At 42.7% G+C, this 18,623-nt stretch overlaps 1 protein-coding gene across 9 annotated transcripts in view; it reads left to right on the top strand.

Moving 5' to 3' along the window:
• ARHGEF7 (Rho guanine nucleotide exchange factor 7) overlaps positions 1 to 18,623 on the top strand; it is a 460,949-nt gene that overhangs the window by 88,259 nt on the left and 354,067 nt on the right. For all 9 annotated transcript variants that reach the window (XR_004539809.1, XR_004539810.1, XM_033948005.1 and 6 more), the window contains exon 5: positions 820 to 1,021. Coding sequence is in view for 7 of the 9 variants with exons in the window: in XM_033948005.1 (XP_033803896.1) it covers positions 820 to 1,021 (202 nt within the window). In the remaining 2 variants the exon portion in view is untranslated. The remainder of the gene's footprint in view (positions 1 to 819; positions 1,022 to 18,623) is intronic.

Genomic DNA, 18,623 nt, shown 5'->3' with positions numbered 1-18,623 from the left:
CACAAGCACAAGGGAGCACTCGGAGAAACTGAAAGGGGACAATTTTAGAACCAATGCTAGGAAGTTCTTTTTTACTCAGAGGGTGGTGGACACCTGGAATGCGCTTCCGGAGGTTGTGATAGGACAGAGTACACTACGGGGGTTCAAAGAAGGATTGGATAAATTCCTGAAGGATAGAGGGATTGAGGGATACAGATAGAGGTGGAGATAGGTTATAGAAAGAGTATAAGAGGGATTAAAGGGCTTAGAAAAGGTTCACCTTACAGGTCATGGGCCTGATGGGCCGCCGCGGGTGCGGATTGCTGGGCACGATGGACCTCTGGTCTGACCCAGCAGAGGCAACTTCTTATGTTCTTACAGCAACAGAGAATTCTCAGACTGATCCTCCACATTTTCCAGGGCCTGTGGATATTGGGATTACTTTCTACAGAGATGTTTAACCTTTTCTCTTACGAATTGATAAAAAGCTATAAGATTTAAATTTTTTAGGTCTATAAAAGAGAGTTTAGCCTTGATAAACCTTACATATTTAAGTTTATATTCTAAAAAAATTTAAAAGCTCACGTCATCTTTAAGAATATAATTTACAGTATCGGAGGAAGTTATTTTCTCCTCAAGAGTCTGACTGACTGTTTCTGAGTATGGTTCAAAATATTCATTCTGACATGATTCTGGTGTCTGTATTTTCAACAAGTTACTTAGTTTTAACAGTATTTATCACAACTTCAACTTCCAGTTTAATGTAATGTCTAGTTCTAAAGTAGTTTGGCGGAGTGCCAATAAAACTCTTTTGATGGGTGTGTTGTTTTTCCATTTTAGGACATGACAGATAACAGCAACCATCAGATGGTAGTGAGAGCAAAATTTAATTTCCAGCAGAGGAATGAAGATGAGCTTTCTTTTGTGAAGGGCGACATAATCCACGTCACAAGAGTTGAAGAAGGGGGATGGTGGGAGGGCAGTCACAGTGGCAAAACTGGATGGTTCCCTAGCAACTATGTGCGAGAAATTAAAGCAAGCGGTAAGTTTTTTGTAGGCACATCATCCTCTGCAATAAGCCATACAAGCCCTTAAAGACAGTAAAATAAATTTAGTTGGGCACTTCTCAGACAACTTTCTATTAGAAAGGTAGTCTTAAAGTTCTTTCCTGAATTAAAATCTGGTATTTATGAACACGGTATTGGGTGAGTTATAAAATATCTTTCCAGATGTAAAGCACATTTTCTGCACTAAAAAGGGTGCTATAAAATTGTGTGAGATATATGTATGTTTAATCAAATATCCTAAAATATAGCATCTATATTTATACAGATGGCATATAGGTTTCCCCAGGGGTTGGGGGGTGTTAGTTTGGATGCAGCTACTGTGATATATGAATGTATTTTAAAGTATTCACATATATGCATTAAGTACATGCATACATTTACACCTTCTTTGGAACAGGTGCAAATTTGTGCTAAGAGATTTATATGCTTCTGGGACTGGTTCTGGGCACTTGTGTTGTATAAAAGCACCTATTTTGTCTTCATCAAATAGGCATCTTTTTCCAACTTTATATAGGTACCGTATTATAAAATTACCCCCCACATATGCTTTCAGTTAATAGTTGGCTGAATGATTTAAGTACATAAGTACATAAGTAGTCGCCTCCGCCGGGGCAGACCAGAGGTCCATCCAGCCCAGCGGTCCGCTCACGCGGCGGCCCATCAGGCATATTGCCTGATCAGCGGTCCCTGACTAATTTTATGCCTACCTCTACACTTATCTCTAAACCTTCCACTGCTCTTATCTGTACCCCTCAATCCCTTTGTCTTCCAGGAACCTATCCAGGTCATCCTTGAAACCCTGTACTGTGCTATTTCTTATCATGGCCTCCGGAAGGGTGTTCCATGTGTCCACCACCCTCTGTGTGAAAAAGAACTTCCTTGCGTTTGTTTTAAACCTGTCCCCCTTCAATTTCATCGAGTGACCCCTTGTTCTTGTGGTTTCTTTCAAATTGAAAAATCTGTCTTTGTCAACCTTTTCGATGCCCCTGTAGAGATGCAAATACGAATACTGTAATTACAAAATATTTTTCAGATCTTAGCACAATTAAGAGAAATATAGGTATATATTTAGTAATTGTATGTACAGTATAATATGTGTTTTTGATAAAGATAATATTTGTAAGTTCTTTTAAATTTTGAACTACATTAGAAACTTGGTTTCATTTTGAATTATCAGGTGTTCTTATGTAATTTATTTACTCCCAGATTCTATATATAGTGCTCAAAATTGGGTGCCGATCCAAGATGTGCTCCCAACTAAATTGGCTAATGGGCACTAATCTGCACCTATTTGAATTTGCATGCACATCTTGCTATGCTATTCTATAACATTGTGTGTCCAAATCCCAGAGTGCGCAACCCAGAAGGGGGCATGACCATTGTTGGGGCATGGGTAGGCTAGGAACATATAGAATACTGGGATAAGCACCCAAATTAGGCACTGGGAAATACACCTAGTTTTAGCAGGCATAAGTTCTGGCATCCAAATCTGGGCACTAAAATTGGCACTCAGTGCTTCTCTTTAATTGGGTGTTCCAGTGCAAGAAGCATATGAGTCCCAAACCTGTGGGTAATGCATCTTCATCCACAAAGTATTCAGAAGGCATCTACATTTTCAACTCCACCTTCTTTCATCACCTGGCACTGCACTCTCAGATTTTTTCTTCAAGCAAGTTGAGAAGGTGTCTTTAAATCTGCTCTGCCAAATTTCTTATTTTCGGGTATTATCCAAAGTTTTTCTTAGAGGCTTTGTGTGCTATGGAGGTAATCCTGGGACAGCTCTGCCAAGGAGAAGCTGCAGACTCAGTATTCTGAGGTCTCTAACTGGGTGGGCCACCCTTGCTGCAGGGCACCTGTTTGACCAGCCTGCCTAATTCTTGGATTGGCTCAGCGTTTAGCCCCTGGGAGTCTGCTTACCGGGTTTTAACCAAAATGCGTGAGCGCAGGCTATATTTGGGCTCCGTGTTGGTCAGGAGACCTTTAGATGCCAGTTGTGTCCTGCCACCCACCCTGAAGAATTGTGTGAGACGGTGGGGTAGAGTGTTTCAGGCTGTTTCAATCTGTATAAAAGACAACCAGAAGAGACAAGCCCCTGGAGATCCTGCTTGCTTGTCTGAGGCAGAAAAACCTTTCCTTCAGCCAACTACAGTGAGAGCTGATGCAGGCACAGCACATGACAGCATAGTGAGTACAGCCCATTACTGTCTATGAGAGACATTGGGGTAGAGTTGCTTTAGGGTTTTTAAGAGTTTCTGAAGCTTCCTTGAAGGTCCCCCTCCACTAAAATCTTGTTTTTGAATATTTTTCTCCATTTTTGTAGCTCCCCTGGGTTGTTTTTGGTACCAAAATCGCTGTCATGGTGACCATCTTGGATTTCCCAATTTTATTTTAAAAGCCTCACCTGGCCTCAATACCTTGTTTGGGTCTGGAAACAGGATGGACTCCATAAGTGGTTTAACAACTGTATCATGTCAGTTTGGAGCTAGATGAACACCTGAGAAGCGCTCATGCGCCACATTCCATGGCACATGAGGGAGAGAGGAGTGGGAGTGTTTTGTTTAGCTCTCTCATAACCCTCCAGAGGCACAGAAGGCTCAAGAAGTGGGACATAAATCTTTCCTAGAGCTCTCCACTGGCGATCCGGCACCACCAGCAAAGAGAAAATGCGCAGAGGCTACTGCATCAGGGAAGTCCCTTGAGGGAGTCCTAAAAAGATCCTCTAGGTACTTGGGTCAGGCTTTGATGTTGATTTTGAGGCTCTCATGTTAGATGCCTAGGTAAAGTACAAGCAGTCCCTAGGTCCAACTGGGGCTATGCCGGTTAGCACACAGAAGGATTTATCCTGCAGTCTGGCTCCTTGACAAGAAAAGGATTCTGGGGAAACAGGTCCAGTCAGAGAATGACTGGGATGATTGGGGATCTGAATATATGCCTCTTCTCTCCAGAAGTGCTTCCTCTGTAGGAGAATCAGGTTCTTGTGGGGGCAAGTACAGCCAGGAGACTGTAGCAGCCCTGGATCAGGGTGAGGACCTGACATTGTGCGGGCTCTTTAAGCTGGCTGACTTAAATGAGATTATTGCGTCTCCCTGTGGAAACTAGACTTAAAGGTTCTGCAAGCTGCCTTGACACAGCTTTCACTGCTGAGCAGCTCCAAGACCCAGTCCACATTTATTCCATCACATCCTGAGATTACTATGATGTTAACGGAGCATTGGGAAATTCCAGTGGGGCCTTTGCTTGGAGCTAGTACAATGGCTAAGCTCTATCCCATGGCTTCCAATTTCCAGCAGCTGCTTATGCCACCTAAGGAGGATTTCTTGGTGGCACAGGTCTTCTCAGTGAAGGCGGTGTGATTCTGAAGGATGCAGAGGACCTTAGTCTGGATCTGATTTTCAAAAGGTAATTTGAGACCGTGGCTTTGGGTCTTAAGGCAGTGACTTCCTTCATGATACTGACCTGCATAAAATGCTTCTCCAGGCTCTGGTTTCAGAAGCGAGTGCCTACCCCCAGATGATTTTGTCTGTGGTAGATTATGTAGCAGATGCCATTTATGATGTGTTTCGAGTCATAAGCAAAGTGTGTGTATACTCAGTTTCTGCCCACAGATTGCTTTGGATCAGACAATGGGCGGGAGATTCGGATTCTAAAGCCATGTTGAGTAAACTGCCTTTTAAGGGGCAGATGCTTTTTTATAAAGGACTAGATGATCTCATGACCAGTGTGATATACAGGCATCCTATGTCTCTCCTGGATAGCAAGCCATGTGTGCCTTGAAGGGGCAAGTGGTGATTCCTTTCAAGGTTATAGGGGTCTTTAGCATGCTTCGGCAAACTTCTCTCCACGAGGTCTAGGCAGAGGTTTGTTGCCTCTTCCAGAAACTCCGCATCAGGTACCCATTTGGCATCCAACTCCACAAAGTCCCAATGATGCCAAATCCCTCTCCGATCTCCCTGTATAGGGTGGAGGCTGGCAGAGTATCTGGAGGCCTGGGAATGAAATTGCATAGCTCAGTGGGTACTGGACATCATTTTTTAGAGGGGTATAAGCTCAAATTTTATTCAGCCGCCTTGAGACTTTTTCATAGACTCCCTGATGGGGAAGCCAGAATAAGCAGCCAGAGTACGAACAATGGTGAAAAGGCTGAGCAGTGGAAGAAGTCAATACAGCCTTAAAAGTACCCAAGTTTTCTATGGAGCCAGTAAGATCAGGTATTGCCTCAATTGCTCCGTGAGAATATCTAGCCTCTCTGGATTTGACAGAGGCTTACTTGCATATCCCTATTTTTCCGAATCATAAAAGGTTTCTCAGATTACATGTGTTGGAGAGATATTTTCAGTTCTCAGCGCTTCCATTTGGACTAGCAACAGTGCCATGCACATTTACCAAAGTAATGGTGACAGCGGCAGCACATTTGCACAAAGCCGAAATTCAAGTTCATCCGTACTTGGCTGACTGGCTCATCAGGGTGGCGTCTAAAGCAGAGGGACACAAAGCAGTGGCGCAAGTAACATAGAAACATAGAAAATGATGGCAGAAAAGGGCTATAGCCCACCAAGTCTGCCCATTCCAAGTATCCGCCCCCCTGAATTCACTCCCTTAAAGATCCCACGTGAGCATCCCATTTGCTCTTAAAATCCATCACGCTGTTGGCCTCAATCACCTGCAGTGGGAGCCTGTTCCACTGATCCACCACTCTTTCGGTGAAGAAGTACTTTCTGGAGTCTCCATGAAACTTCCCTCCCCTGATTTTCAGCGGATGTCCTCTGGTGGTCACCTATTGCAGGAACTGGGCTGGATCATCAATTTCTGAAAGAGTCATCTGGTTCCCTCACAAACCCTGTATCTGGGGGTTACACAGAAACATGGAAACATGATGGCAGATAAAGGCCAAATAGCTCATCCAGTCTGCCCATCCGCAATAACCATTATCTCTTCCTCTCTCTAAGAGATCCCATGTGCCTATCCCACGCTTTCTTGAATTGAGGGCTGTGTCTTCCTTCCAGAGGCTTGCCTGCAAAAGTTGAAGTAGCAGATTTTTAGAAATTCTAGCCAGCCCCCATGGCATGGCATTATCTGCAGGTATTGGGGTTAATGGTGGCAATAGTAGAGGTGATACCATGGTTGGAAGCTCATCTTTGACCTCTCTGGAGCACATTGTTATCATCTGGTTGCCATAGGCAGACTCCCTTCAGATGCCCTTGGAGTGGACATCAGAAGCCCATCACAGTTTGCATTGGTGGCTAAGGATTGAAATACTGTCCAAAGAATTGCTTCTATGCATAGCAATGTGGGTGATTCTGATTACAGATGACAACCTTTATGACTGGAGAGGTCATCGTGAAGGTCATCCAGCCTATGGCCACTGGGAGCCTTTGCAGAGAAAATGATCCAGAGTTGAGAGCCATTCAAATAGCGTTAGGAGCTTTCCAGGAGACTCCTTTTGCTCCAAGAAACCAACCACAGTAGCGGCTTATGTGAAAGCTTGGAAATTATTTGAACATGTGTTTTTAACAGCAGATAGAACTCTGAGATAGGCTCCGAGATAGACTCAAAAAGCAGCAATCCTTTCATTCCTTCAGGAAAGTCTAGAGAAGGGCTTGACAGTTAGTTCCTTAATGGTCCAGGTGGCTAGTCTATCTTAGAACATATAAGAACATAAAAATAGCCTCTCTGGGTCAGACCAGTGGTCCATTTAGCCCAGCAACCTGTCTTTATGGTGGTCAATCCAGGTCATTAGTACCTGGCAAAACCCAAATGGTAGCAATATTCCGTGCTACCAATCCAGGGCAAGCAGTGGCTTCTCCAATGTCTGTCTCAATAACAAACTATGGACTTTTATTGCAGGAAATTATCAAAACCTTTCTTAAAACCAACTATGTTAACTGCTCTTACCTCAACCTCTGGCAACACGTTCCAGAGTTTAACTATTGTCTGAGTGAAAAAAATATTTCCTCCTATTGGTTTTAAAAGTATTTCCCTGTAACTTGATCGAGTGTCCCTTAGTCTTTATAATTTTTGATGGAGTGAAAAATAAATCGATTGATCCATTTGTACTTCTACAAATTGCGCATGATCAGGTCATTAACAAAAGTGTTGGAACCGCTGGCACTTAACATATTTATTCACTCTCTTATTATTTCAAAACATGATTACTGTAACTCTGTTAAAAGGCATCACTTAAAAACAAATAAGGAAACTTCAACTTATCCAAAATACTGCAATTAAATCATAACAAACTCAAAAAAGTATGACCATGTAACACCACTTTAAAAAAATGCTCACTGGCTGCCAATACTCCATTGTATCTCGTATAAAATTGTATTACTAACATTTAAGATCCGCCAGACTAATCTTCCTGCCTTCCTAGACAGGTTACTGATTCCATACAATCCACCCAGAACCCTACGGTCATCCGATCAAAATATTTTTTCTGTACCGTCTTTAAAATTTATCGGCACCAGACGAGCAGAAATTTTTTCAGTAGCTGCACCACAGATATGGAATTTGCTGCCCGGATTTATCAGAGAAGAAGCAATACTAGACAGGTTTAAAAGTTCTTTGACTTTTCTTTTTAATGATGCTTTCAAAAATTAAATTTTTTCAACTGATAGCATTTCTGCAGACTTCCTATTTTTTAAGCATTCTGTTCCCGCCTTCCAACCCCTTCCTATTATGTGATCCTTCATTGTTGCCTTTCTCTAAAATTTTGTAGTTCCACCCTTTCTCCTCCTGTTGTCTGTAAGTCTGTCTGTTATTTGTTAATGTATGTACATCTAAATATTTTTTTGTCACCCCAATTTTATTACATTTGTAATTCGCTTTGAAATTATGTTATAAGCATTTGCATCAAATTTTAATGAACCTAAAAACTTTCTACACCGCTCAGGATTTTGTAGACTTTAATAATATCTCCCCTCGTCTGTCTCTTTTGCAAGCTGAAGAGCCCTAACCTTTTTAGTATTTCCTCATATGAGAGGAGTTCCTTCCCCTTTATCATCTTTGTTGCTCTTCTTTGAACCTTTTCTAGTGCCGCTATATCTTTCTTGAGATAAGGAGACCAGAATTGAACGCAATACTCCAGTTAAGGTCGCACTGTGGAGCGATACAGGGGCATTATAAAATTCTTAGTCTTGTTAACTTTCCCTTTTATAATAATTCCTAGCATCCTGTTTGCTTTTTTGGCTGCCACCGCACATTGGGCGGAAGGTTTAATCGTATTGTCCACGATGACACCCAGATCCTTTTCTTGGACGCTAACCCCCAAGGTGGACCCTTGCATTTGGTAACTGTGATTTGGGTTAATCTTCCCAAAGTGCATCATTTTGCATTTGTCCACATTAAATCTCTTCCTCTCTCTAAGAGATCCCACGTGCCTATCCCAGGTTTTGTTGAAATCAGACAGTCTCTGTCTCTACCGGGAGACTGTTCCATGCATCTACCACCCTTTCTGTAAAAAAGTATTTCCTTAGATTACCTTGGAGCCTATCACCTCTAACATCATTTTATGTCCTCTCATTCCAGAGCTTTCTTTCAAATGAAAGAGACTCGACTCATGTGCATTTACATCACTTAGTTATTTAAACGTCTCTATCATATCTCCCCTATCTCGCCTTTCCTCCAAAGTATACAGATTGGGATCTTTAATTCTGTCCCCATATGCTTTATGACGAAGACCATGCACCATTTTAGTAGCCTTCCTCTGTCGTGCACATAAGTTCTTCACTCTCTAAACTGTACCTTTCTCTTGGGTTTTTGCAGTCCAAATGCATGACCTTGAATTTGTTAGCATTAAATTTTAGCTGCCAAATTTCAGACCATTTTTTCAAGCCTTACCGGGTCTTTCTTCTTGTCATTCACACCATCTGGGATGTCTATTCTATTGCAGATTTTGGTATCATCCGCAAAGGGGCAAATCTTACCCGACAGCCCTGCAGCAATATCGTTTATAAAAATGTTTAAAAGAACTGGCCCAAGAACAGAAACTTGAGGCACACCACTGACAACATCCCTTTCCTCAGAACGATCTCCATTGATCACTACTGTTTGTTGCCTTCCACTCACCAGTTCTTGACCCAGCCTGTTACTTTGAAACCCATCCTGAGGGCACTCAGTTTATTTATTAGACGTCAGTGTGGAACACTGTCAAAGGTTTTGCTAAAATCTAAATGCACCACATCGAGCACACTCCCTCGGTCCAATTTTCTGGTCACCCAGTCAAAAAAATTGATCAGATTTGTCTGATAAGACCTACCTCTAGTGAATCCATGTTGCCTCCAGTCCTGTAATCCACAGGATTCCAGAAACTTCACCATTCTCTGTTTTAGAAGTGTTTCCATTAATTGCTTACTACAGAAGTCAGTCTTACTTCTTCCGTACTTCCAGTTTTGTAGAAAGGGACCACATTCGCCCTTCTCCAGTCCTCCAGTACCACTCCTGACTCTAGAGACTCATTGAAAAGGTCAGTCAGCGGATTCACCAGAACTTCAGCACCCTTGGATGTACACCATCCGACCCCATCGCTTTATCTACTTTTATTTTTGCTAGCTCCTCATGAATACAACTCTCTGAAAATTGATCAGGGTCTACCACTCCTCCATCTCTATTCATGTTTGCCTTGATATTGAAGGTGACTGTTGGGCAGGCTTGATGGACTATTCAGTTCTTTATCTGCTGTCATTTACTATGTTATGTTAGAATTACTCCATCTCTTGACCTCCCTTTAGATCCATCTCATCCACAGGCTATAATAAGATTCCTTCCTGTGGGTCTACTGTAGTTTCCTGGATCTTTGTACAAAGAATGGCAGAGGCCATTCTCTAAGATGAAGGAGAAACATGAATCCATGACATCCTTTTTTTTTGGCATCCCTAAAAATCTTGATGCCCATTTACCAGCTTCTACTACTTCAACTAATCATTTCTTTAGTGCTGCTAGATGTATGTAGCGCTGTACATTAAGATATCCAAGAGACAGTCCCTGCTTAGTAGAGTTTACAATCTAATTAACAGGTGAACAGAATGAGTAGGGGACTGGAGGGAAGGGGTCCAGAAACGAATGACTTAAAATCCCATACACTTTTTTTCATTTTGGAAAAAAGGCAGAACTAAGAACAATATACAAAAGGTTTCTGGACTCTTTACTGGAAAAATTTCTTCTAGTCTGCTGTGTCTAGAAGAGCGGGATTAGGCCCTAGATATCTGTCACTTGAAGTATATGTTTGAGATAAATAGCTTGAAGAACTATTTAGAACAGGTGACAACTAAGCCATTTTTCTCCCTAGGCAGACCCCAGGTTAATTTGAGCCTTCAGACTCCAATATCCATGCTTTTGGGACTTGGAATTCAGCTGACTGCAGAAAGGAGGAGAGAGCCAATTTGAGCTCCAGGTCAGGTGAGAGAGAATTGGGGAAGGACAGGAGGATGAATGCAGAAAAGTAATAATGGGAGAGAAGATGAATTTTTTCAGGTGGGAGTGGTAGTGAAAAAGCTGGTTAATGTTGGGATAAGGATCACAGGAAGATGACATGATATTAGATACCATTGCTTCTGCTGACTGGGTGTGGATTAGAATTGGGAAGAGAAGCTGGGTCATATCTGAGATGGAGAGGATAGAGCATACCAGATATCTTTGCTAGAGAAGTGGAAAGAAGAGATCAAACATAGGATGAAAGTAGAGATGGAAGAAGAAGAGGGGGTAAACATAGAAACATAGAAATTGACGGCAGAAAAGGGCCACGGCCCATCAAGTCTACCCATACCAATGACCCACTCCCTGACTTTTACTCCCCTAGAGATCCCATGTGAATATCCCATTTTCTCTTAAAATCTGACACGTTGTTGGCCTCAACCACTTGCTGAGGTAGCTCGTTCCAATGATCGACCACCCTTTCGGTGAAGAAGTACTTCCTGGCATCACCATGAAATTTCCCTCCCTTGACTTTAAGCGAGTGCCCTCTGGTGACCGAGGGCCCTATAAGACAGAAGATATCATCTTTCACCTCTATACGTCCCGTAATATACTTAAAGGTCTCAATCATGTCTCCCCTCTCTCTTCGTTCCTCCAGTGAGTACATCCTCAGTTTTTTTAGCCTTTCTTCATACGTGAGATCCCTGAGCCCCAAGACCATCCTGGTAGCCATTCGCTGAACCGATTCAATTCTCAGCACATCTTTCCGGTAGTGTGGTCTCCAAAATTGAACACAATACTCCAGATGAGGTCTTACCATGGATCTGTACAGCGGCATTATGACCTCAGGTTTTCTGCTGACAAAACCCCTACGGATGCAGCCCATCATTTGTCTTGCCTTGGACGAAGCCTTCTCCACTTGATTGGCAGCTTTCATATCATCACTGATGATCACTCCTAGATCACGTTCCATCATGGTCCTGGTCAAGGTTTCACCATTTAGTGTGTAAGTTCTGTGTGGATTTTTTTTACCTAGGTGCATCACTTTACATTTTTTAGCATTGAAGCTTAGCTGCCAAGTTGACGACCACTGTTCCAGCTGTCGTAGGTCCTGTGCCATACTGTCAGGCACACTGCTTTTACCTACTATGTTGCATAGTTTGGCGTTGTCGGCAAACAGTGATACTTTTCCTCTAAGCCCTTGGGTCATATCTCCTATGAATAAATTGAATAGAATCGGCCCTAAGACGGAGCCCTGTGGTACTCCACTCGTCACGTCTGACGTTTTGGAGGGGGTACCGTTTACCATCACCCTTTGAAGCCTACCGCTTAACCAATCCTTAACTCATGTAGTGAGTGTATCCCCTAATCCCATCGATTTTAGTTTTTCAACAGCCTGCGGTGTGGAACGCTGTCAAAAGCTTTGCTGAAGTCCAAATATATCACGTCCAGGGACTCCCCGGCATCCAGATGACTAGTCACCCACTCAAAGAAGTCAATCAGATTTGATTGGCAGGACCTTCCCCTGGTAAATCCGTGTTGGTGGGGATCACGTAGATTTTCTTCGTCTAGAATTTTGTTGAGTTTCTGTTTGATCAGTGTTTCCATGAGTTTGCACACTATGGATGTGAGACTCACCGGTCTGTAATTTTCTGTTTCTGTTCTGCAGCCCTTTTTGAGGAGTGGAATTCCGTTAGCTGTTTTCCAGTCCAGGGGTACTCTTCCCGTGCGCATGGAAAGATTGAAGAGCACGGATAGTGGTTCAGCCAGAACTTCACACAACTCTCTGAGCACCCTGGGGTGTAGATTGTCTGGTCCCATGGCTTTGTCTACTTTGAGTCTTGAAAGTTCGTAGTAGACGCTACTGGGCGTAAACTCGAAATCCTGAAACAGGTCATTTTGGCCGTCTCTTGTCTGTAGTTGTGGACCAGCTCCCAGTGCTTCACAGGTGAATACTGAGCAGAAGTATTCGTTTAGTAGTTCTGCCTTGGTAGAATCAGATTCTGCGAAGTTTCAGTCTGATTGCCTAAGGCGTTCTAACCCATCTTTGTTTCTCTTCCTGTCGCTAATGTACCTGAAGAAGGATTTATCCCCTTTTTTAATGTTCCGTGCTAGATCTTCTTCTGTTCGGAGCTTAGCCTCTCTGACTGCCTTTTTGACAGCTTTAGATCTGACCAGATAGTCTTCTTTTGCCTCCCTCTTCCCAAGATGTTTGTAGGTGATAAATGCTTTTTTTTTCTTTTTAATGAGGTCCGAAATTTCCTTGCTGAACCATTGTGGTCTTTTGTTTCTTCGACATTTGCTTACTGTATTTATGTAGCGGTTAGTTGCCTCGTTCAGGATGGATTTCAGATTTGACCACATAGTTTCCAGATTGTCAGTTTCTGCATGGTTACGCAGCTCTTGATGGACAAAGTCTCTCATGTTGTCGAAGTCTGCGCCCCTAAAATTGAGGACCCTCGTCGCTGTGTTTGATTTAGAGAAGCCTTTCCTGAGGTTGAGAGGGAGAAACTAGGAGATACAAAGGGAGAGAGAGGGAGAAACTAGGAGGGGAGAAGGAGTAGGAGAATGGGTCAAGAGAGAAAAGGAAGACCAGGGATTAAGGAAGAAGTTACCTGGGATAGGGAGAGGATGAAGGTTGAAAGGATACTGATTAAAGGGAAAGGGGGATGCACCTCACATTTTACTGGCCTAGGACTAAGGGTACATTCACATTTTACTACAGATTAAGGTAAGGGATATAGCAGCTTATTTATAATATATTGGTGATACAACATGCTGTACTCGACATGTGCTCAATCTAGGCATATAGAGATGCCATCATAGTGGAAGTATTTGGTTAGAGTACTGTCTCCCCATATTTGAGACATGGATTAAATTGACACAGGTATATTCTCGCCCGAGCTGGAGACTTGGGGCTGGAGGGACCTTGAGCTGTTGGGAATGTACCTGTAAAGAACAGTGCCCCGTAGTTAGCAATGTGGCTTAGTGAGCAGTTTTTTGGTTGCATACTGTTAAAGTCTGGTCTCAGGGTGGGTATGCTCTCGTTGAGATCGATATGGTTTTTATTGCTTTCTGGAAAGGTAGCAGGCTATCTATGGCTTGAATGTCAGGGGGGGGTGGGAGCTGGTTCCACAATTTTGTCATACTGTGAGAGAAGGATCATCTGTGGGCAGTTTCAGGTTGGAACTGGTGAGCTGGTGTGATGTTTAATCGGCCTTCCTGCTGTGATCTGAGTGGTTTGTTCAGGTGATAGATGGGGAGTTTTTCAGATGTATAGTAGGAAGCCATGTTGTGGAAGCGTTTAAAGGCAATTGTCAGTTTTTTGAAAATGGCCCGTTTTCCTATGGGTAGCCAGTGTACTTTGTTCAGAGCAGGGGTGATGGGATCGAAAGTCTGACTGCGGCGTTCTGGACTCTTTGTAGTCAGTGTTGTTCCTTCAAAGGGAGGCCGACATACAGGCTATTACAGTAGTCCAGGGGAGAGAGCACAAAAGCGTAAATCAGTTGAGTGAAGTCTGTCGGCGAAGTATCGCCGATGATGTTTTAGTTGGCATAAGTGGTAGTAGGATGAGGATACCACCCTGGAGATCTGTGCTGAAAACGTGAGGTTGGCATCTAGGATTATGCCCAGACTGCATATTTGGTCTTTGAGTATGATGGTGGTGTCCCAGTTGAGGGTGGGTCGAATGGCTGCACAGGTCTCTTTACGGAGCCATAGCAGCTCGGTTTTGGATGGGTTCAGTTTGAGTTTGTTTGTTGTCATCCATGGTTTTATCTCATTGAGGCAGGTTCTCAGCTTTCCGAGTTGTGAGATCTGTGCTGAACCCTGTAGGATGTAGAGCTGGATATTGTCCGCAAATGAATGAATGTGTATTCCATGCCTTGAGGCCTTGACTGGTTTGATGTAGAGGTTGAAGAGCCATGGGGATAACAATGCTCCCTGGGGCACTCCATATTTTAGTGATTTTGGTGTTGAGGGGTGAGAACACTCTTGTTTGTTTGTCAGGAAGGATTGGAACCAGGACAGTGCCTTGTTGCTGATCCTGATCACTGTTAGTTTAGAGAATAGGATGGTGTGATCTAGCGTGTCAAAGACTGCACTGAGGTCTAACAGGATGAGCAGCACATCTGTGCCTCTATCTAAGTAGTTCCAGCAGTCATCTACGATGTTGAGAAGGACTGTTTTGGTTCTATGATGTCTCCTGAAACCTGATTGTTTTGTGGCCAGGATGTCTTGGTTTGCTGTGAAGGTTGTCAGTTGGTTAAGGACTGTCTTTTCCAGGAGTTTTGACACGAATGGAAGATTGGATACTGATCTATAGCTGCTAAGGTCTGTTGGATCCAAGGTTGTTTTTTTTAGCAGGGGCTTGATTATGGTTGATTTCCAGGTAGTTGGTACCTCTCCTTTGTGTAGTGAGTAGTTGATGAGGGGTAGAACCAATTTGATGAAGGAACCTTTAGCTGCTTTTTAAAAATTATTATTTATTTATTCAGTATAATTACAAGCATCCACTTGTTCTAGAAATACAGAGAATAAAGAATTAACAAAAAGCAGAAATCTTCAATCAAAGAATAATATATGTAATCTCTACCTCAGACCACAATAAAGCTGGAGGGAGAGGGAACACAATAGATAAGGAGATCAATTAAAGTTATATAATTAAATTAAGGCATATGCTTAACGGGTTATAACAACATCTGCAATTTAATTTAATTATCCCTGCTTTTAATGGAGCAGTTTCTTAGTATCTACAAAGGCTTTAAGCTGGTCAGGGGCAAAAAAGGTATATTTAGTCCCTGCATATTTTACACAACATTTACATGGGTAACTTGGTAAAAAAGAAGCCCCTAATGCCTTAATCTCTTGTCTCATATTTAGGAATAATTCCTTTGTTCTTGAGTAGATTTGGTCGCATCTGGAGACCCAAATTCTTTGTCCAAGGAATAAAGCTTGAGAGAAATGAAAAAACATACGCATTACAGAATTTAGGTCTTGTTCAAAAACAAATGAGACAAGAAGGGCAGAGCGAGATTGAATTTCTAAAGATTTTTCCAATAAATCAGATAGGTTAGTAATATCAACAGGTTGCAATTTCTCACCTTCAGGTTGATTATCCAATTTCTTTTTTTCAGGAAGATAGTAGATACGGTTAATGGGTGGCATTGTTTCAAGTGGAAATGTTAGTACTTCAGACAGGTATTTTTTAAACATGTCGCCCGGTGTTACTCCTGTAGCTTTAGGAAAATTTAACAGTCTAATGTTTAACCTTCTGTTAAAATTTTCAATTTGTACAGTTTTTCTATGAATAAAAAGTTTGTCTTTCACCAAGACCCAGTCAAATTTTGAGAAGATGATATCTCTTCGCCCATATGATCAAGCCTATTTGTTGTATCATTTCTTATGGATTCCACGGATTTAGTTAGATCATCTATTTTACTCACGACTATTGAGAATTCCAAAGTTGATTTCGTTACTGCCGTTTCTAGCCTTTGTATAACACTCCAAACTCCATCCAAAGTAACCACCGCAGGAGAGCTCGATTCTGTCACTCCCTGATTGATTCTAACATTGGCGTCAGTCAGCAGGTCAGCTCCCGCTTCGTGCATTTGCACCAACCCGCCCTGGGTTGGAGACGTGACAGTGTCGCTGTATTCTAACGTCGGCCGCAGTGGAGGCAGGATAAACAGAAGCGAGATGTTTCCAGCCCAGAAACTCTGGAGGTTCCTTCCCCCGAAGTAAAAGCAGGCAACTTGACTCCTGGAACAGATGGTGAGCTTGCCATGAAGCAGTCCATCCTCGTCTGTCCAAGCAGTGAGGGATTCAGCCAAACAGAGCCCTTCCTTTTAGTATGTGGCATTGTAGAATTCGTTGGTATAGAATGCTGAAAAAGTCCAGCATTTCTTTAAGGGGAAATAGTCAGGGACAGAACGCTAACATTGGCTGCTAGCCCGCCACCATCTTGGTTCCCCCCTATAGTTGCTTTCAGCGGGGTGGTTGGGCACGGATCGTGTATGGAGGTGGTAGGGCGTAGTGTGTCCAGAGTTGCTTCTAGGATATCTGATGATATTTCCTTGAAGTGGTCAAGAAGTTTAGCAGGGTTTTGTGTACGGGGAATGGTGGCTGGAGGATGATCTTCCAATGGAGTTGTTTTGTCAAGGTTTTGGCCAGTGTATCGCAAACTGTGTGCCTCCTGAGATTTCAGGTGTGCCGCGACACACTGTCAAGGAGGAGAGTTATCTAAACTGGCTGACTGCCTACAGGACATGCCTCTCGCAGCAAGAGGTACGTCCTGTAGGAAGTCAGCCGGCGCAGACGACTCTACTCCTGGCCGGTGTCTCCTCCTCTCCCCATACCTCTTGGATCCCGGCCTCCACAAAAGCGGATCTTGACCAGATGGGCCTCTGCGCATGCACGGACATTGATGTGATGATGTCACACATGTGCGTGATATCATCGCGTCGACATCCACTCACTTCTGGATGCCTTCTGGCCGGGGCACTTGATTTAGTGTGCCACTGGCCGGAAAGTTTGCAAGACACTGGTTTAGGTGAATGTTGTCAATCTGGTCCTGGAAGAAGGTGGAGAGGATTTCTGAATATTATTGCCTGTGGTAGATCTTGGGTGGCCCCCAGAGCTGCTGAGTACAGTTTCTTGGTTGGGGAGAAGATGCCCTTCGATTGATTAGGAAATTTAGCTATGAGTTGAGCATAGTATTTTTCTTTAGCTTCAGATATGGATTGTATGTAGAGTAATGATAGTTGTTTCCAGCTGATTTTGTCACTCTGTTGCTTGATTTTACACCAAGTTTCTTTCTCCTTTCCATAACTTTCTTTTTAATTCCCTGAGGTCAGGGTTGAACCATGGGGAGGAGTAGTTCTTCTTGGTTGTTTTCTGTCGTTTTGTGGATGCTAAGTTCTTGTAGAACTTGTGGACCCCAGTGTGCCAACTAGATACTCTTTAGGTTCCTTCCATTGCCTGTCTTGGTAACAATTGAAATATAGCTTTGACATTAGATTTTGTTACCTTTTATATTGGATTTAGTTTTGCTCATACCATGACAATAATGAAACTCACTCCTAAGCCAAGGGTATGTGAAATATGCTCTCAGTCTCTCAAATTTATTGCTAATGCTCACTGATGTATTTGCATTGTGCCAAAGAGCTTCCTTCTGAAGTTCATATGAATTTGCTAGTAAAGGCAATTTATCCAGGTGTGATTGGATATTCTTTTTAATGAGGCTTGTGGCACACAAAACAATCGGCAATATATCTGTATCCTTCTGCCATATTTTCTTGATCTCTGACTGCATTTCTTGATACTTAAAATCTTTTCTCTTTGTGCAGTTCACTGAGTAAACACTTGTGACTGACACTTCTATAATCAAGGTCACCCTGATGTTTTTTCTCTTACACCACTTGACAGTTTATGAATAAGAATGAGAGGAATGGAACAAATGTTTTTTGTTATTACTTCATTTTAATTTGGTTGTCATAAGGTTTAGTGGGTTTTCTTGGCCACATGCATTTATTGGAGTAGCTTGATGGGTTTTTGTTTTTTAAGAATAATAAATTCCTGAATCATAGTCTCACAATCTTAACACCAGAGCACACCATTGTCTTCACTGAACAACAATTTATTATTTCTATAGGTCTACCAGACACATGCAGTGCATTGTACATGCAAGAGACAGTCCCTGATCAGAAGAGCTTACAGTCTAATTATGACAGACACACAGAACAAAAGGAGAGTTAGAACATAGTAGAATTAGAGGTGGGGGGTACTGATGAGGTGAAATCGTTTAGGACAAAGGGGAGTCTGAACTTATTGCTCATGAAGGGAATTAGAAGGGACTGAAGAGGTGGTAGGGGACTATTGAGGGGATGACAGACAGATATGTTGGTAAGGTTAGGATTTAAATGCAGCTTCAGATAAGTGGGCTTTCAGTCTGGGTTTGAATACTGCCAGAGATGGAGCCTGATGTAACTAGCCAGGCATGCTGTTCCAAGCATGTGGTGCAGCAATTTAGAAAGAACAGAGACGGGAGTTGGCAGTAGAGGAGAAGAGTAATGATAGGAGGGACTTGTATGACGAACGGAGTTCCTGGGGAGGAGTGTAGGGAGCAATAAGAGAGAAGAGATACTGAGGAGCTGCAGAACAAGTACTCTTGAA

Source organism: Geotrypetes seraphini, chromosome 6 (genome assembly GCF_902459505.1).
Source record: "Geotrypetes seraphini chromosome 6, aGeoSer1.1, whole genome shotgun sequence".
NCBI lineage: Eukaryota > Metazoa > Chordata > Amphibia > Gymnophiona > Dermophiidae > Geotrypetes > Geotrypetes seraphini.
This window is presented reverse-complemented; position numbering and strand designations above follow the sequence as displayed.